Here is a 20,551-nt window from a genome sequence, read left to right on the forward strand (position 1 = left end):
TCCGTGAGGATTTATTCAGCCCTTATTGGGTTGCTACATATTTTAAATCAACATGTTTTAATGTTCAATGTTTCAAAGTGCATGCTGTACACGCACGCTTGATTTAACTAAGTGCTGCGCTGTATAGGCCTACATTATATTCCTGAATTTAACAATGATTTGTCTTCTGCGAAGATCATTTCCTTTAACTCTTTATGAGTTAAGCCTACAATGTTTGTTGGCGTGATTCTTGTGTTGTTGTGATGCATCATCACCTTTGCAGCCGTTATACATCAGTTAATGATGTGAATAAAATAACATGAACCGATTCCTGTGTTTGCCATTTTATTGCTTCATGCTTTCTTCATTCCCTAATTTATATATTATACTCCTGCGATCCTTTCTCGTGTATTCTACTACGCAGACATGAACCGTCTCTTGCCGTGTCCTACATTTTCTTATTTGGAAAAAAAATCCTCAAAACAAAACTATTTTTTTTGGTATAATTACCAAAAATTCAACCCGAATTATATTAACAACAAATAATCTTACCTAACTTATTATTTAGTATGGTCAATACAACGGACCTCATGCTTTGTTTACAAGTTGTTTTCGGGGCAACGCCCACTAGTTGGACCGATCCGTGGATTGTGATTGGACGGCGCTCCTCCAGCTGCGCCTAGCTGGTGTCGGGTCTTTATTTGTGATTGGACGAAGGCGCGCACGCAAGCTGCGCAGCCAGCGTCGGGGCTCTGCAGTGTGCACCATGGCGGAGCTGGATCGGGTGGTGAAGAGCAGCCACAGTTTGGACAAAAGCATAACGCTGCCGCCTGATGAGATATTCCGCAATTTGGAGAACGCGAAGCGCTTCGCCATTGACATAGGTACGGGGCGTCCCGGGGGTCGCACTGGTCCAGCGTTTGGACCTAAACCTCCAGCTTCTCTTCAGTGTCTCACTGAATACGTTCTGTTGTGGATAACGTGACGTGTTGTGAAGTGGGAATGGATCAGGCGGAACTAGTCCATGCATGCTCCAGCTGTCAAAGTCTGGTCGGTGACTTGTGTCATGGATACGCGGGGTCTGTGTAAAGTCTTGTGTATTGAATCGATGTACCATTGGACCGAGGGGGTAAAGTGTGACATGGTGTAGCTACAGTAGCATTAGCAGATCCTATTCGTCATCTCATAACCTGCTAGCCTTTGTTGGTTAAAGTACTATAACATCCAGTTGTTGGTCCTGCTCTGCGGCACTTTGTCATGTGTTATTCAGCGTGTGTCAACAAAGTTTAATGTTTTAACAGGTGGCTCTCTAACCAAGCTCGCATATTACTCCACCGTCCAGCACAAAGTGGCCAAAGTGCGATCTTTCGACCATACTGCAAAGGTTGGTTTAATAACTGACTGTTAATGTGATTCTGCTGAGCAATACCTTGCGTTACGGTGTATGGCAGCAACCAAATATAAACTCCTTCTTGTCTTTAAAAGAAAAAGAAAAAAAAGATGCGTGAGATGTTGTTCCTCAATTTCATGTTCAATTAAAAGGAGGCGGCGAGCGACAAGCTGTACGAGATCTCCGTGCAGGAGGAGATCACAGCCCGTCTGCACTTCATCAAGTTCGAAAACGCCTACATTGAGACCTGCCTCGACTTTATCAAGGACCACCTGGTCAACACTGACACGAAGCTGATCAAAGCCACGGGAGGCGGGGCACACAAGTTTAAAGACCTCATCGAAAAGAAACTTGGACTAAAGTGAGTCAACTTTTATTTTACTCAATAACATAATATAGTAGTAGTAATAGTATATTTTTTTCGACTTTACTTTAGTCAAAACCCAGAAAGTCCTTAATCCATTTTGCAATATTGATATACTGCTCCTCTGTAAGCCCCGCTCTGTAAGCCCCCCCCCCTCTGTAAGCCCTGCTCTGTAAGCCCTGCTCCTGTGCTCAGGGTGGATAAGGAGGATGAGATGACCTGCCTGATCCGGGGCTGTAACTTTGTGCTGAGGAACATCCCCCACGAGGCCTTTATCTATACCAAGCATGCCGACTCGGAGTTCCGCTTCCAGAACACCCACCCGGACATCTTCCCTTACCTGTTGGTCAACATCGGCTCCGGGGTGTCCATCATCAAGGTGAGCCCCCCCCCTTCTGGGCCTTCGTTACGGTGGATCGTCTCTGGGGATGGAAGAGAGATTAGAGAATAGCTGATAGATAGTAGAGCTGGGAGATTATTCGACTTCTAATCGTAATTCGAATTTATGGTTTAGGACGATTTTAAAACAATTATATTTTTAATCGGGTATTTACGGCAGCGCCACCACTTCCCCTTCTGTGAGGTCCTGTAGTTCATGGTAACGCCTCCCCCCCTTCAGAAAAAGTGAAATATAGACATGGCAGCATGCGCTGGAAAAAGTGAGTGTGTAGAGTTTGGCTTGGGACACGCAGCAGAGTGGGACATGTGTGTTATTTAATTTGGTTTTGTTAATCATTGTTATTCTTCAAATAAAAATCCAAACTTTTTTTTTTTTTTCACTTATAGAATTTCTTTCATTAAAGGTCCCATGGCATGGAAATCTGACTTTATGAGGTTTTCTAACATAAATATGAGTTCCCCTAGCCTGCCTATGGTCCCCCAGTGGCTAAAACTTGCGTTCGGTGTTAAACGAGCACTAGGTGTTCTGCTGCCTTTGAAAAAACGGAGGCTCAAGCGCGCTGATTTAGAATGTGGTCCCATATGTTGTCATAAATGATCTAAACTCCTCCCCTTTCTCTCCCTGGCCCGCCCAGAGAATTTTGCCCGCCAATAAGACACGAGCGTGCGAGCGCCACGTGTGTGTGTGTGTGTGTGTGTGTGTGTGTGTGTGTGTGTGTGTGATTACACACAGTGTTTGCTGTTGATGTTATGGCGCATAACACGTCGGTTCTTTGACGTCTCTTGTATTTCCACAACGAGACTGTAGTTGGGGTTATATCAGCCATGGTTGAGAAGGAATTGGGGTAAAGGAACTTTGGCTTTGACTCCCTGAAGTACATGAACCACGACATGGAGGAGAAAGGGATTGTTGGCCTCGAATGTCTCCTGCTTGAGCCCCGCTTCCCGCTGCCGAGGGACCACCGCCTAAGGCCTAACGCCTCCCCCCCTTCAGAAAAAGTGAAAGATAGAGATTGCAGCATGCGCTGGAAAAAGTGAGTGTAGAGTTTGGCTTAAGTCTGTGGCAACCAAAAGCAGCAGCAACACATTTGTTCCAACATCTTAAACTAAGGCACGCAGCAGAGTGGGACATGTGTGTTATTTATTTTGTTTTTGTTAATCATTGTTATTCTTCAAATAAAATCCAAACTTAAAAAATATATAGATTTTTCACTTATCGATTTTTTTTTTAAATTAAAATGATCGGGTTTGGTTTGAAAAAATCAGAGATTTTATTTTTAGGCCAAATCGCCCAGCACTACTTGATCGTCTCAACTACGCTGGTCTCTGGGGATGGAAGAAGGGTGCGTGACAGTGGAGGAAGAGGGGAACTGTTTAAAGAATAATGCGCCTCGGCCTTTTGCAAACTAACCCATCGTTTGATCCCTGGCTCTGTATGTATTAACAGAATCGTCATCAGTGATATCATACAGTGTCTCTGATAACTCTGTTGACTGCAGTGGAGTTTCCCTTTCCAAACCGTGTCTTCCCGTACAGGTGGAGTCTGAGGACCAGTTTGAGCGTATTGGAGGGAGTTCCATCGGCGGCGGGACGTTCTGGGGCCTCGGAGCTTTGCTGACCAAAACAAAGGTGCACCTCCCTGCACCTCGTCGCTCTGGCTCTCACAGCCAGAGGAGAGAAGGAGCGCTCCTCTCCTGTTCTCTAGATGTGCCGGACGGTGGTCACATTTTAGAAAGAAAACGTTGTTTGTCTATCATGTTTTACATTTAAAATAAGATAATAATGATAAAAACGAATGATCATGCCCCCCCCTGTTTGGTTTCCCTGTCCTTGAGGGGGTCCGGGTAGCGTGTGGCCCACGGAGCCCCTTGAGGTGGGCCCTGGGTTTAGATGAACGTGGTGTGTCTCCTCCAGAGGTTCGATGAGCTGCTGCAGCTGGCCTCTAAGGGCCAGCACACCAACCTGGACATGCTGGTGAAGGACATCTATGGAGGCTCCTACGGCTCCCTGGGGCTGACCGGGGACCTCATCGCCAGCAGCTTCGGGAAGTCTGCAACGACGGACAAAGGTGAGGACCGTCTGGGAGCCTGGCCCCGAGACGAACGGTCCTGGGTTCCAACCCCGACGTCTACGTCTGTGAACGAGACGCCTAACACTAGTCTGTTTTAGAGGTAGTTCATCCACAGTGTCTTCCAGTTGATATGGGACATGTAAGAGTTGGATCGGGGTCGCTCGTTAAGGAGAGAGCAGGGGTTACCCAATTAAACCAGACGCTCATTCCGTAGCCAGCAGGGACGAGGTCTCTTGTGTGAAGGCAGGTAGCGTGAGGCCGCTGGGGATAAGTCCATAGATCTGCGGCCATCAGCCTTCTCTGCTAACTCAGGCTGGCCAGTGTTGACACAGCTCATTGTTTCCCCGACACGCAGGATACAGTATGCTATTGTGTCGGCATGGGTCTGCGTTGACTCATTGACACAGAATAGACTAGAAGCTGCTCAGGAAACAGCTGAGGAACGCCAGAGCCCAATAGAAGGAGCACTGCACTCGGGAATGGTGCTTTGCACTGAAGGTTAAATTCAAATGGGGAGTAGATAATATCAAAGTTCCCCTTTTGCATGCAATGCTTTGTAATTCAAAACCTTTGTTCTGTCATGTGCTGACCGTTGAGTTATTTTATAAATAGAACTGATGATGTTCTTATGGGTAATCTTAGGAATGACAAACGGCCATCGCTTTGACCAACAATCATTCCCTCTGTGCTCGCTCATTTGAATATATGGTTGTGGTGCGGTGCTGTCACATGACGTGCATCACCTGACGTATCACATGACGCTGTATCACATGACGTGCATCACATGATGCTGTATCACATGGTGTGTATCACATGATGCTGTAACATGTGACACTGTATAACATCACATGACGGTGTATCACATGCCGTGTATCACATGACGTGCATCACATGACGCTGTATCACATGACGCTGTATCACATGACGTGCATCACATGACGCTGTATCACATGACGCTGTATCACATGACGTGCATCACATGACGCTGTATCCCATGACATTCTATCACATGACGTGCATCACATGACGCTGTATCACATGACGCTGTATCACATGACGTGCATCACATGACGCTGTATCCCATGACATTCTATCACATGACGTGCATCACATGACGTATCACATGGCCGTGTATCACATGACGCTGTATCACATGACGTGCATCACATGACGCTGTATCACATGACGCTGTATCACATGGTGTGTATCACATGATGCTGTAACATGTGACACTGTATAACATCACATGACGGTGTATCACATGACGTGCATCACATGACGCTGTATCCCATGACGTTGTGTCCCATGACGTGTTCCCCTGTCCCGTTGCAGAGTTCTCCAAGGAGGACATAGCCAAGAGTCTGCTGCACATGATCAGCAACGACATCGGCCAGCTGGCCTGCCTGTACGCCAAGCTGCACAGCCTGACCAGGGTCTACTTCGGGGGCTTCTTCATCCGGGGCCACCCCGTCACCATGCACACCATCACCTACAGCATCAACTTCTTCACCAAGGCGAGGCCCCCCCCCGGAGCTCTGGCCCCACGCGACACACGACGGACACACACGCACACACGATACACAACCTCAGAGCACCGCGTCAAAACCACAGCCCTCCACACACACACAAGCATGCTGTGTTGTACATCCACTCACGTGCACGCACACAAACACATAATAAAAGTGTGTTTTTGCACGACTTGCACATCCAGACCATTTGAGATGACCGCAGCCTGAAACTCAAGGTCCTCTTCTTATCTCCCTTACGACCGTACCTCCATTGTGCTGCTGTTGAATGTTGCGTGTTTCTGGATGTACATCTAGGGTGAGGTTCAAGCCTTGTTCCTGAGGCATGAGGGGTATCTGGGAGCCATCGGCGCGTTCCTCAAAGGAGCAGAGGAAGACAGTGAGGAAAACACACCACCGTGAACACACATTCAACCAACAAACACATATCGATGTGTTTAGCCTCTTTCCTCAGTTGGCTCAATACCATTTCAATACAATTAAAGATGATGCATACAATTCAGTACATCATTGAAATATGATTATTATGTTTATTTAATGGCGTCATCAGGCTCCGCTTGTGCTCACCTGGTTGCCATGACAATATGAAGATATTACCAAGCCTTTATCCATCTCTGTGGCTCATCGTCCTGTCCCTGCTCCCTGTGATCACGCTGCTCTCTGCCTCCTGCAGACCCCAACCAGTACAGCTGGGGAGAGAACTACGCCGGGAGCTCCGGCCTCATGAGCGCCTCTCCGGACATCAACCCCATGCAGCGAGCCCGCAGCGGCACGGTGAGTCCACCATCGACCCGTCAGCTCTCAGCTCTGGTTTTAATGACCGTTTCATTGTTGTCCTCAGTGATTTACTATCGGTCCTCCTCGCTGCAGCCGCCCAGATCCTCTTCCTGTCGGTGTCTTTGCGGGATAGCGTGTGGAAATGTCATCGCCCGCTCCTCTTTTGTGTCTCGAAACCATCAGTGTTTGACGTCTCATTTCTTTTCCTTATTTCCTTTCCACATGTTTCCCTTCTTTACCGTATAACATTCCCATGCAGTTCCCAGTAAGTACTTCCTGGTGCTATACGTGTGTGTGAGTGTGTGTGTGTCTTTATAGTTTGGAGTTTGTCTGCCTGCTCCTCTAGCGAGTTGCTCGGCCAAGCGATGACATCCAGTCATCTCAGGCCCCCAGATTAGTTTTACACCTGCTTGTGAACTTTTAATTTTCTCCTTGCTTTGATTGATTTCCTTCGCTGCTAACATTTGGTCACATTCGCCGCCTTTTTCATATTTTTCTGTCTCGTAGTTTCTAACTGAAAGTTACTCTAGCTGGATTTGAACCTTGTGTTACTGTTCTTGTATAAGGGAGTTTTATAAAGACTAAGTCGGTCATGTTTACTTTAACCTTTACACGTGCCTGATGAACGATGGAGCTGCTCCACCTTCTGAGCTATCTGGAGCGTGATAAGCTTCATCTAGGCGGTAGGGGTGCGCTCTGCTGTACGGACGATGGAAACAAGAACCACAACCCGAAGGTTCCCCTCTCAGCTGAGCTGTTGTCTCAATGAGGAAAACAGTCCTATCATTCACATCCTTGGTCAGGGGATAACATAATTGTTTAGTTGTAGTGAATAACTGCTGTAACTTTAACGAAGTCAGATAATTGCAATCCCCAGATGTAAAATATAAATCTTGTTTTTAGTGTTCAAATCATCGGATTGCTTGCTGGGAGGAAGAAGAGTGTTGTGTTCTTCTGTAGATGAAGCTTACCTCAAGACAACACATCAGTTCAAACTAGGACTGGGCGATTAATCGAATTTTGATCGCGATTTCGAATTTAGCGTTAAACGATCACAAAATTAACATAATCAAGTTTTTCTATTTTTTTTATTTTTAATTTTAAAATATTTTTTATTGAAAGGGCAGAACAGCTGGATACATATCTGTATATTATTTCAGATTGGAACATTTTCTTTTTGACCATTTTGTGTTTCGGTGTGTCAAGTTTTCGAAGTCAAAAATAATCGTTTGAATAATCATGATTTCAATATGGACCAAAATAATCGGGATTATGATTTTTCCCATAATCGAGCAGCCCTAGTTCAAACTCACGAATACCGAGCCCAACCGGTTTCCAGACGTTGTTTAATCATTACCCCCCCAAACCGTCTCGTACAACCTGTTCCATCCTTCCAGTGCCTTCATTAAGCGTTCATAGTGGAGCCTCCTGGCTCGCTCCCGGTACCAGTGAGGTGTAAGGGGGCCAGGTCTGCGAGCCTACACTGGTTCAACAATATGAACATTATTGATATACTGAGTGATCTGTGTGTTTATAGTCTTGTGTACATTTACATTTGAAGTGCAGTGTAAATTCTGTGTGTGTGTATGTTTGTGTGTTTCTCTGTGAGTGTGGCTGTCTGTGTGTCTCTGCGTGTGTGGGTATCTGCGCGCGTTTGTGTGTGTGTGTGTGTCTCTGCCTTTGTGTGTGTGTGTGTCTCTGTGTCTCTGTGGGTGTGTGTGTGTGTGTGTGTGTGTGTATGTGTGTGTGTGTGTGTGTCTCTGTGGGTGTGCGTGTGTGTGTCTCTGTGGGTGTGTGTGTCTGTGTGTATGTCTCTGTGTGCGTGCGTGCGTGCGTGCGTGCGTGCGTGCGTGCGTGCGTGTGTGTAGTTTGACATGCTGGAGATGGACCGTCTGGAGAGGAAGCTGGTGAACCTGCCTCTGCTCCAGGACCCGTCCTCCTACGTCCCCGACACGGTGGACCTGACCGAGGACCCGCTGGCCCGCGAGTACTGGCTCTTCTGCTTCGAGGACGCGCTGGACGGGGTACGGCCCCCTGCTGGCCCCCTGCTGGCCCCCCGCTGGCCTAGAGCTGGCCCCGACCCTGGCCCCTGCTTATGTGTTCTAGTGTCTTCGTGCCCCCCCCCCCACTATGAGGGCTACATGTTAGAACCCCGTTCTCCGTCCACATGTCTGGTCTGCAGTAGCACTGTATGATGTAATGTATCACGTGTGACCGTCAGTGGTCTCATTATGATTCACCTGGCTCCGCCCGGGCCCCCAGAATGGCCCCCGTTACCATGACTTCCTGAAGCAGCGGGCTCCGCTTCAGGAAGTCATGGAAACGGGCCGCACACTGGGGGCACTGGGGGCCAAACGGGCCCCCAGTGCCTCATGACTTCCTGAAGCACTGGGGCCCTGCAGCCACCCCCCCCCCGTGGTTCTCTCCCTGCGGCCCCCCCCCTGACTCCCCCCTGTGTTCCCCCCCCTGACTCCCCCCTGTGTTCCCCCCCCCTGACTCCCCCCTGTGTTCCCCCCCCCTGACTCCCCCCTGTGTTCCCCCCCCCCTGACTCCCCCCTGTGTTCCCCCCCCCCTGACTCCCCCCTGTGTTCCCCCCCCCCTGACTCCCCCCTGTGTTCCCCCCCCCCTGACTCCCCCCTGTGTTCCCCCCCCTGACTCTCCCCTGTGTTCCCCCCCCTGACTCCCCCCTGTGTTCCCCCCCCCCTGACTCCCCCCTGTGTTCCCCCCCCTGACTCCCCCCTGTGTTCCCCCCCCTGACTCCCCCCTGTGTTCCCCCCCCCCTGACTCCCCCCTGTGTTCCCCCCCCCCCTGACTCCCCCCTGTGTTCCCCCCCCCCTGACTCCCCCCTGTGTTCCCCCCCCTGACTCCCCCCTGACTCCCCCCTGTGTTCCCCCCCCAGGTGGTGAAGCGCGCGGTGGCCAGTCAGCCCGACCTTCCCGAGGCCGTGGAGCGCGCCGAGAAGTTCCGGCAGAAGTACCGCCACAAGCTGCAGACACTGCGGCAGCAGCCCTTGTAAGATCGGCCCCCCCGCCTACCCCCTGTGGGTCTGCCTATTGGCCCCCGGCCCCCCGGCCTCTGGGGACCCGAGGGACCGCAGAGAGCCCCTTCGCTGTATAATCTGTGTTAGACGCTCCGTAGAGGACTAATGTAGATGCTTGCGTGTGTATCCTGGATGTGAGGGCGGGATGTGGCGCGGTTCATTCCCTCTGGGTCAATCCCAGGATCTGCCACACGACCACAGAGGGTTGAGAATCGATCTTTGCTGACGAGTCTAACGGCTCCAAACTGAGGCGTTTATGATCTGGTCGAGCCTCCCTCGCTCAGATTAGCGCCGTATCAGTAGAGCAAAGCCATTAGCTAATCGAAGGAATGTGGCCAACATTACTCCGACCATAGAGGGGAACGGCCAAGCTGTATCTCAGCTGTATCTCAGACTCGTTCATTAACGGCAACATCCACTAAACCTTCACGGTGATATTGACGCCGATGCATTCTGGACGTTGTGTAGTTTTACAGGGGCGTCATTAAGTTTTATAGAACAGCGCTGTGTGCGATGCCCATTAACCATGTCCAGATCAATATCACGGCCGTCCCTTTAGTGCCATGCAGTGAACAGCGTGCTGGGCCGTCACCATCCTGTCTGCCAGTTGTTTGTGTGTTTCTCTGTGGCTAACCTAGCTTCTCTTCTCACCCAGTGCGTACGGATCCCTCACTGTCAGGAGTCTGTTAGACACCAGGGAACACTGTTTAAACGAGTTCAACTTCCCCGACCCCTACTCTAAGGTCTGAGTGATTCTACTTCAACCTCCTTCTGTTCTGTTTGGTGGTGATCCCTCTCCTCTTTCTGTCCTTTTTCTCTTTCAGTAGTTTTTCTGCATTTTGGTTGTAGTTTTTCTAAAGCTGGTGCTTGAGGTGGGAGACTGCTGGTGGATCAGGGTGGGGGGGAACATTACTTTGGGCCTTTTTTTAAGAAATGTTTATGTTTAGCGTGACGGATGCGTTGGGTCATAGGAGCTTGCGTAGTCAACAGCATTAACCAGAAACACATTTTATAAAGATTACATTTTTTGGGGGGGTAAATCCAATATATATTTCAGGAATAACTCCACACTAGAATAATTCATTTTATGTCATCTTAAGTTTTAAAACTTGTGATTAACCACTGAGCTGACTAGAGTATGAACGGCCGTCGGACTAGTGCTAGTGGTCTGTGGCCTCGGGTCGGTCGTACCCGAGCCTGTCTGACCGCCCCCCCCCGGCCCCCAGATCAAGCAGAGGGAGAACGACGTGGCGCTCCGGTACTACCAGAAGGCCGTCACGGCCCTGGACGCCCTCGGCTGGGAGGAGAAGCAGTTCGCTCTGGTCCGCGGGGTCCTGGCTGGGAACGTCTTCGACTGGGGGGCCAAGGCCGTGTCCGAGTGAGAAACCGGGGGTCCGGGGGGTGTAATCCATAATCTGTAGTTATGATATAGCTGATTATATTGCGTCGACAACACTCCCATACGGGCGTATCTGCTGATCATCTTTTGATATATTTATGTGCAAGATGAAAAGCGTGGTCGCAAAATATCATCGTTTTGTTTCTATCTGTATTTAGTATCTGTGTGTCTGTATTTAGTATCTGTGTGTCTGTATTTAGTCTGTGTGTATCTGTATTTAGTCTGTGTGTATCTGTATTTAGTACCTGTGTGCCTGCGTTGTTTTCAGTGTCCTTGAGTCTGATCCCGAGTTCGGCTTTGAGCAGGCCAAACGTCAGCTGGAAGGTAGGAAACGCCCGCTACTAAAAACCCAAAACATAACTTTGTTTCCCCTCCACATCACTGCTGCTGTTGTTGTTTGTTCCAGAGCGGCCGTGGTTAGTGGACTCCTACGACCAGTGGCTGCAGAGACTGAAGGTCAGCCTGACCCCGCCCCCCCCCACTCAGGAGAGAGATCGGTTCTTTGTAACGCGCCTGCCCCTTATTCAAACGCCTCCAGACGATCTAGAGCAGAACCAAAGGGCCTACGAGTGATCTCCCTCCTCCTCACCTATTTCCTTCTTAACATTCCCAACTACGGCTCTGTATCGATGCCCCGGTGGGGTGGTCCGCCCTCGCTATCTAAATCTAACGCTGAGGGATCAATACACACATCCCCCTCCCTCCACATCATCACACCCCAACGACCTGTTCTCAGTCTGAACGCCTGTTTGGAACAGGCTGCCAGGCTGGAGTTAAAGGGCCCCTGTTTTAGGCCCGCAGTGGATTAGACGTCACAGGGCGTTCTGAAATACACCTGACAGATCGATCCACCTGCCAGTCGTCTCCCTATTGGCCCGCACCAGCTGGTAGGCGGAGCTACCCATCATACATCTGGCTAGCTGAGGGGCCCCTAACTAGTAACCTCCCTACTCTCAGGGGCCCCTCACTAGTGTCCCTCCCTACTCTCAGGGGCCCCTCACTAGTGTCCCTCCCTACTCTCAGGGGCCCCTCACTAGTGTCCCTCCCTACTCTCAGGGGCCCCTCACTAGTGTCCCTCCCTACTCTCAGGGGCCCCTCACTAGTGGTCATCTCTCAGGGGCCCCTCACTAGTGTCTGTCTCTCAGGGGCCCCTCACTATCGTTTCCTGCTCCTCACTGTGTCCCCCCCCCCATAGGGGCCCCCTCACAAGTGTGCGGTGTTCTTCGTGGACAACAGCGGGATGGACATCATCCTGGGGGTCATGCCCTTCGTCAGAGAGCTGCTCCGTCGGGGAACGGAGGTGGGAGACACAACTCGCTATTCACCGTTTAGTCAATGAATGAATGAATGAATGAATGAATGAATGAATGAATGAACGAAGGCAGGCCAGTCTGTCAATGTAATAAACTCACTGCAAGGCGCTTTGAATCAGTGTTACTCCTCAGCCAATCAGCTATGTGTATTCTGGATTTGTAACTGAAACGAAGGCGCTCTCGAGCCGCTCTGAGCAGTGTGGGGTTTCCTTGGGTTGGCTCTGGGCCGTATGCAGAGCCCTGTGCACTAGGCGTGCAGACAGACCTCTCTACAGAGATAATGTAGCACGCAACAAAAATTAATCTGATTGATGCAATTAAAAAGCTAATATTACACAGGCCAGTCCTGGTCTATGTCTCGTGATGAAGGGGCTAACTTATCGTTTTAGCAAAATTATTTCCTTGGGGACATTAACTATATGAGAGAAATTAGAGACGTAACATATTTTAATACAACTTGTGTGTGTGTGTGTTTGTGTTTGCTCGTGTGAGTGTGTTTGCTCGCGTGAGTGTGTTTGCTCATGTGTGTGTGTGCTCGTGTGTGTGAGTGTGTTTGCTCGCGTGAGTGTGTTTGCTCAAGTGTGTGCGCGTGTGTGTGTCTGTCTGTGTGCTGGTGTGTGCGTGCGCTCTCCTCTCAGGTGGTGCTGGCCAGTAACTCCAGCCCCGCCCTCAACGACGTGACAAATGGGGAGCTGCAGATCCTGACGGAGACGATCGCGGCCATGGACCCGATCATCCAGTGAGTACTGCAGCGCGGAAAGGGACGCATCATTCTGTCCGAGCCCGGCCCGAGCCTGACACAGTTAAAGTCTATTTTTTCTCATACTGATGACACGTTTCCGATGTGTATATGTCCCCAGCGAAGTATAATTAACGTTAACACAAAAGCAACGCCAACGCCAACCCCAACGCCTTATCGCGCAGATGGGCTCGGGTCGGATATCCATACTCTAGTGAGTATCAGACGTGACCAACAGGGGACCAGTGAAACCAGCACCCAGCAGGTCAAAGCTCTGGTAACAGGGGACCAGTGAAACCAGAAGCCAGCAGGTCAAAGCTCTGGTAACAGGGGACCAGTGAAACCAGGAGCCAGCAGGTCAAAGCTCTGGTAACAGGGGACCAGTGAAACCAGCACCCAGCAGGTCAAAGCTCTGGTAACAGGGGACCAGTGAAACCAGGAGCCAGCAGGTCAAAGCTCTGGTAACAGGGGATCAGTGAAACCAGCACCCAGCAGGTCAAAGCTCTGGTAACAGGGGACCAGTGAAACCAGCACCCAGCAGGTCAAAGCTCTGGTAACAGGGCTGTCTCCATAGTATCTAGAGAGAGAGTGAGTGTAGCCCTGCTATCAGTCTGTTTGTTCGGTACTGGTCTTAGATTAAGCCAGTACTTTATTTATCCCAGTTTGGATATTCTAGTGCCAAAATTGTTCAGTGTTCCAGGTCTTAGTGTTCCAGGTCTCAGTGTTCCAGATCTCAGTGTTCCAGGCGTTCTGGTCTCAGTGTTCCAGGTCTCAGTGTTCCAGATCTCAGTGTTCCAGGTCTCAGTGTTCCAGGTCTCCAGGTGTTCCAGGCGTCCTGGTCCAGGGTGTTTCTGACTGTGGTTGTGTTGCAGGGCCGGGCTGAAGGAGGACCGGCTGGTTCTGGTCCAGACTGGATCCAGCTCCCCCTGCCTGGACCTGGGGTATGATTGGTTCAATGCCTTCTTAAAGAAACAGCGCGTGGTTTTCTGCTGCCTTGTACTATAAGTATAGATAAGTAGGGAGACAGTTATCAGTAAGGAGTTATGTGGTGGTAGCAAAAGCTAATCATACATTTGATGACGGGTCATGATAGCAAACAGTCTTTATGGATAGTAAATTTAGTCATGTTTGGCCGTTGGCAGTATTGGCTGCTGGAACAACAGACATATTTTAGGGGACCTGTCTGGGTTGTTAAACTAGTTTCACTGAATCTGCTGGCTTCACTCAAACATCCTCTGCCAACATAATGAGCCAGGAGGACTTTGTTGTGATGATTCTGCCGTAGAGCGTTCAGTGCGAGCGCAACCTCAATGATTGCACTGGGACTTTGTGATCAGACATAATGTAAAGTACTTGTTCCTCACAAACAGTTGACATTCATTGCTCCCAAAATTCATAGGTGCTAAAGCTACGATTTTGGGTGAGGCTGTGTTCAAGCAAAACGATCTTCGGAAAATCATTCACTTCTCAAAATAAATAATTTTGAGAAATTATATTTGTAACCAAGGTTTTGGTGAAGCCAGGAGAGACGGTGATGATGTTCAGATAGACTTTGAGGAGGACGCCTAATATCGGTTTAATTCAGTCCACACGCCCACAGCCGTATTACAATACACAGAGTACATCTCGTTCTGCATGGGGGCACATTAAGTGGGCTGGTAGTTTGAAACTGTCTTGCTCATCTGCTTAGTCAGCCATGAAATAGACTTTTGTTTTTGCTGTTCTGGGCAAACTGGGCTAAAAAAATGTATTAGGTGTCCACATATATGGATAGGATGATGGATTAGAAGTTGTCTGCTGTGGACAGGGGTTTTGTGGTTTTATGTTCGGTAGAATCTGTATTACTTTACAGCATACAGATGAGGGAGAACTCCCAAGTTGTTCTTTAGACAAACGGTTTAGGGTGTAATAGTTGCACATATTGATCCAGGGCTAATTGGCCAGGACTAGTTAATCAATTAGGAAATGGAAATGAGGGTCTCAGTTCCGGTTGTTTGTAGAACGGGACTGTCATCTGAACACTCATCTCATTCTATTGCTACTGGTGGGTCATAGTGAAACCAGACCCACTGCTCGACCACTGCAGTCGACTCCGGTCCTCACATCCAGGACACCGGATCTGCAGAGTGGAGGCGTGAGAGGGTTAGGGCTGCCTTCCAATAGGGAAAAAACACACCCTCCTACACAGCCACGCAACTTATTGAAATGTTGCTCTGCACTCAACTCAAAAATAGTGGCTGATTTACATCTAGACAGACTATTGCAACAATAAGCCTCATTCTTGTCAAACCGGCCATCTGCTTTCAAAGGAGAGCCAAGCACACTGCACTTGACTCCCCCTCAAAGTTAAACACATGCGGTGCAGGCATTAGCTCTTAGTCAACTAAAATAAAATAAGTAAACTGAAATAGAAAAGGGTAAGATACAGTAAAATACGGTATGACCATCTTCCCTGAAGGGTGTCGGTGAAAGAGCGCAGTGGAGAGAGAAATTAGAGTGAGAGTGGTAGAGGGAGGGAGGGAGGGAGAAAGAGTGAGTGATAGTGAGAGGGAGGGAGAGAGAGAAAGAGTTAGAGGGAGGGAGGGAGAGAGAGAAAGAGTTAGAGGGAGGGAGGGAGAGTGATAGAGTGGTAGAGGGAGGGAGGGAGGGAGAGAGAGAGAGAGTTAGAGGGAGGGAGGGAGAGTGATAGAGTGGTTGTGGGAGGGAGCGAGAGAGGGGTAGAGAGACGGAGAGCGAGAGAGGGGTAGAGAGACGGAGAGCGAGAGAGGGGTAGAGAGACGGAGAGCGAGAGAGGGGTAGAGAGACGGGGAGCGAGAGAGGGGTAGAGAGACGGAGAGCGAGAGAGGGGTAGAGAGACAGAGAGCGAGAGAGGGGTAGAGAGACGGGGAGCGAGAGAGGGGTAGAGAGACGGAGAGCGAGAGAGGGGTAGAGAGACGGAGAGCGAGAGAGGGGTAGAGAGACGGAGAGCGAGAGAGAGGTAGAGAGACGGAGAGCGAGAGAGGGGTAGAGAGACGGAGAGCGAGAGAGGGGTAGAGAGACGGAGAGCGAGAGAGAGGTAGAGAGACGGGGAGCGAGAGAGGGGTAGAGAGACGGAGAGCGAGAGAGGGGTAGAGAGACGGAGAGCGAGAGAGGGGTAGAGAGACGGGGAGCGAGAGAGGGGTAGAGAGAGGGGGAGCGAGAGAGGGGTAGACAGACGGGGAGCGAGAGAGGGGTAGAGAGACAGAGAGCGAGAGAGGGGTAGAGAGACGGAGAGCGAGAGAGGGGTAGAGAGACGGAGAGCGAGAGAGGGGTAGAGAGACGGAGAGCGAGAGAGGGGTAGAGAGACGGAGAGCGAGAGAGGGGTAGAGAGACGGAGAGCGAGAGAGGGGTAGAGAGACGGAGAGCGAGAGAGGGGTAGAGAGACGGAGAGCGAGAGAGGGGTAGAGAGACGGAGAGCGAGAGAGGGGTAGACAGACGGGGAGCGAGAGGTAAGTGTGTGTGTCTGAGTTGTACCAGCGTCAGTAGGGTGCGTTCCTGTGGCTGTTGAGGGACCTGACGACTCCCCATCCCAGCTGGGAGGGGCTGTGGAGCCCGGTCTGTCGCTCAGCGCTGATGCATGATGGGAGCAGGTTGTTGAGCCGTGTGCGTGTCCGTCCGTCCGTCCTCAGGCGGCTGGACAAGATGTTGACCATCGTGGTGCGGGAACGGAAGGCGGACCTGGTGGTGATCGAGGGGATGGGACGGGCCATCCACACCAACTACTTCGCCCGGCTCAGCTGCGAGAGCCTCAAGATGGCCGTCATCAAGAACTCCTGGCTGGCAGACCGGCTCGGCGGGAAGCTGTTCAGCGTGGTGTTCAAGTACGAGCTGCCGGCCCCGCCCCCCGCCACCACCATGAAGGAGGAGGAGAAGGCCGTGTTCAGCCCCTAGGGGGCGCCAGGCGTCCCCCCCGCCGGAACGTCCAGAGCTGTTGCCTGTGGTGGTTGTCGTGTCGACCATGATGAAGATGTCACTTGGTGGATGGATTAGTGATTGTTATGGTGATTGTAGTGAGATTACGAAGGCAGTGTTATCAGGGGGCGGGGGTTGGTAGAGAGAGAATGTGTTTTGGTAGCAATGACAGAAAAATGATTTTCAACTTCCTCATTTAGGAAAGCATAATTCCTTGCTATAATGTAATCCTAAAGGTATCGGAGTAGGACTATCTGCTGCCTAGACACGGTATAAGACAACAATGATAAGGATCTGCAGTCGGTCCCAGATCGCTGTTCCGCATCATCACATCTAAAGATAGCCTCCCGTCTTTGACGGCTTGCATTGGAATCCGGTTCCTGAAGCAAATATATCCGTGAACAAGAATATCATAAGGGACTTGTTTATATACTCTGCAAATTTTAATCACCAATAAGATGTTTATTTAGTGTACGTGTCACAAAACAAGAAGAAAAATGCGCACAAAAAACCCCGGTGACCAGTACTCCCACTTGTGCACTGGTGCGTTATGGCGAGACGTTACCATAACAACCATTCACTATTAAAGCACTTCCAGCAGGGATGGGGGGGGGGGGGGGTGCGTGTTTTTGTTTACATGTACCCATAAAAAGTAATTACACCCTTTTGTGGTGAATTAACTGCAAAAAATGTGTGCGTCTAATGTGCCTCTGTGCCTTCGTGCCCGTCGGGTCGCTCGCTTTTATCGTTCTGTTTTCCCAGGGGTCAGGCATGGCCCATACGTCCTTTTTGTGTGAGGTGTTTTCTTTTTCTTTTTTACAATACAAGGATGAATGAATTTGGACGAGTGAATAATTTTGAAGACACAAAACAGGTTGTGAGTTAATGTTGCTTCAGGGACTTGGTGAAAACGCACTTTATCGCCATCATTTAGTGTTTGGAGGCGAACCACAAGAGGGCAGTGTTTCACTGTGGACTTTAGGGTTCCTCTGAAACTTTGCCACTGCTCGGAATTGAACACGGAGTTACCAGCTTTGTGTTTACATATAGCCTATCAGGTGTTGGTTTTGATGCAGTGTTCTCTCTTGCCCATTTTTCTGGAATGAAACAAGGTTGCATTGAGCAAATTTAGCCAGTGGATTAGATACCACGACAATAAAGTATTAGAAGGAAATATTTGACAATGAGTTCAGTAGAAGAAACTACTTCTGAGTGGTTTCGGAGAATAAACTTAAGGAAACGTAGTCCACCCATGCAGTATGTGGCCAAAACACTGTGAAGGCATTTGGTTTAAGTTGATTGGTGCTATCTTGACTGGTTTCACGCAGATTGGAGGGGCTATTGTCACGCAGACGCACTTTGTGTTGTTTGTACATAGAATGGACAAGCGTGTGTGTATTTCATTAATTTGTAAACACGCTCAAAACACAAGTTTGTGTACCGTATTATCCTCTGACAATCAACCTTCATTAAATGTTCCAAACTATATTTTACTTAATTGGCCCTAGTCGTTTTTTCCTTCTGCCAACGGTTCTCAGTCAATTTAAAACAGAAACAGATTCACCGTAGACAGTGCACAGCAGTCGACCTGGGCTTGTAAATACACACACACACACACACTCTCTCACACACACACACCAACATAGACACACGCATATACACACAACAACATGGAGACACACACACCGACAGACACACGCATCTACACACACCAACATAGAGACTCACGCATATACACACACACACACACCAACATATTGAGACACATACACACCAACATAGACAGACATACGCACACTCACACACAATTGAGCTCCTTAACTGCCACAGGGTAGCGGCATATTGGAGAGGCGGCCCGCTGCTCTCCCCGGGGCTCCAGGCGGGCTGATGATGCATAAAGCGCCCAGCAGGCGGCCTGGCGCGGTCTGCCCCCCCCCCCCCCCCCCTTTCCTCTCTCTCTTCATCACGCTCCGCGGGTGCGCGTTCCAATTCTGGAAATCGCGGGTGAACCCTCTCCTAATATAAGCTTTTCTCTTAAGATTTTTTTTATGCTACTGACTGAAAAGCGAATTTGGGTTTGTTGCGTTTAAAAATATATATATTGGTTTCGGCAGTTCTTATTTTACTGAGGAAGAAGTACCCCCTCCGATGTTGAAACTGGAGTTGATTTAATCCTGTCTCCGGCGTTAGTCAAGGTTACCAGCAGCCGGCATGGACTGCATGGTTCACCCCAATGACTGGATCAAGGGTGGTGGTCACACACACACACACACACACACACACACACACACACACACACACACACACACACACACACACACACACACACACACACACACACACACACACACACACACACACACACACACACACACACACACTTTTGAGTACTATTATGTAGCCTAGTTATAGGCATAATTGGACCGCGTTTGATACGTGGTCGGGTCTATGGGTCCCCATGTGTAGGCTCTGCTCTGCTTTGTGATTGGTCCTTTAATGCAGGATGTTGACCGTGTTTAAGCACATGGCTGTATGGGTATAATCAGCTGTTTGTGGGTAGGCCTGGAGTAGACAAACACAGACAAAAGGTTGGCATAACTCTAATTACTGCAAAATAGTAAACATCAAGTCGGCCTATCATGTCAACTTTCAGAATGTCCTGGGCTGACCAGTGGTGGTAAACACTAATTGTGTTCATTAAACGTGTTACTTTTCAAATGTGGACACAACATGAGTTTGTACAGTCGTGGATGCGTTCCCGCTCTGACCACTTCCTGTCTCCGCCTTGTGTATTACGGTCTGTGTCTGTGATAGGCTGCACACAGTCCGTCTCCCTGACAACCTGCTCCTATCCCGAGTAGAAGGAGAAACGTTGACTATTGGAACTCACACCCTGGACGTGTTTGTTGTCCAAACCCTGGTCTGAACAATACACGCAGAGCCGCTCGCTTTAGCGCTATTAAACCGAGCAGCCATCACAATGCACGGTGTTCAAGCTCCTTTCTATCGCGTTAACTTCGTTAAGACTGCTTGGCAGCCCGGCAACAGAATAATTAGCTGTTCCCGCCTTGGTTCGTGACGTGTTTTGAGCCCAAGCATTGTGGCTGCGGTGGCGGCGTGGCAGCAGTGCGGAGCCGGTTCACTTGGAACTTGGAAGTGAGAACACAAAGCAAGGCGGATAATGAGGAGTTACACACGGCGTCCTAAATGTCAGCCCGTTCCCCGGAGCGACTTGGGTGCAATGCTCCTCACCAAAAAACATGGTTAATCTTCATGAGCCCGCACCACTGGCGGAAGTTGTGGAGCAATGTGCCCAAATCGTGTCCTTCTGCTAATCCATTGAAGATGCAGTTGGGATTAAGTCATGCTTTCATATTTTCTAAATCCCATTATGGCCGGTGTTTGTGGTGCTCTCAAATTTAATCTTCAGATAGCTCTCTGCTTTGATCAGAACCATTAAGATATGCCTGCTTCCCTTCCGCGTTTTATACACTAAAAGACTTATTTTAACTAATGGTAATTTTACATAATTTGACAAAGCATGGTTTTATTTTTTTTAAATAAAAGTAGGCCTCCTTTAAAGTATAAATTCTCTCTCTCTCTCTCTCTCTCTCTCTCTCTCTC

At 49.5% G+C, this 20,551-nt stretch overlaps 1 protein-coding gene across 1 annotated transcript; it reads left to right on the forward strand.

Moving 5' to 3' along the window:
- Positions 1-742: 742 nt before the first annotated feature.
- Positions 743-18,415, forward strand: pank4 (pantothenate kinase 4 (inactive)). The gene is made up of 19 exons (XM_079748619.1): positions 743-863; positions 1,281-1,363; positions 1,522-1,730; positions 1,929-2,112; positions 3,669-3,761; positions 4,047-4,200; positions 5,536-5,717; positions 6,027-6,108; positions 6,403-6,503; positions 8,375-8,530; positions 9,406-9,518; positions 10,202-10,289; positions 10,773-10,924; positions 11,214-11,269; positions 11,352-11,401; positions 12,141-12,245; positions 12,897-12,997; positions 13,870-13,938; positions 16,645-18,415. Exons 1-19 carry the CDS (start codon positions 746-748, stop codon positions 16,904-16,906), a joined length of 2,358 nt encoding a protein of 785 aa, XP_079604745.1. The 5' UTR covers positions 743-745; the 3' UTR covers positions 16,907-18,415.
- The last annotated feature ends 2,136 nt before the right edge of the window (positions 18,416-20,551 follow it).

This window comes from Pollachius pollachius, assembly GCF_949987615.1.
Source record: "Pollachius pollachius genome assembly, chromosome: 12".
Classification (NCBI taxonomy): Eukaryota; Metazoa; Chordata; class Actinopteri; order Gadiformes; family Gadidae; genus Pollachius; species Pollachius pollachius.

Bases quoted from the DNA above. Each gene is read 5' to 3' on its own strand.
- pank4 (XM_079748619.1), top strand. From the start codon at position 746: ATGGCGGAGCTGGATCGGGTGGTGAAGAGCAGCCACAGTTTGGACAAA. The intron at 5,718-6,026 runs GCGAGGCCCCCC...ATGTACATCTAG, and splicing joins GCATCAACTTCTTCACCAAG to GGTGAGGTTCAAGCCTTGTT. The intron at 13,939-16,644 runs GTATGATTGGTT...GTCCGTCCTCAG, and splicing joins TCCCCCTGCCTGGACCTGGG to GCGGCTGGACAAGATGTTGA.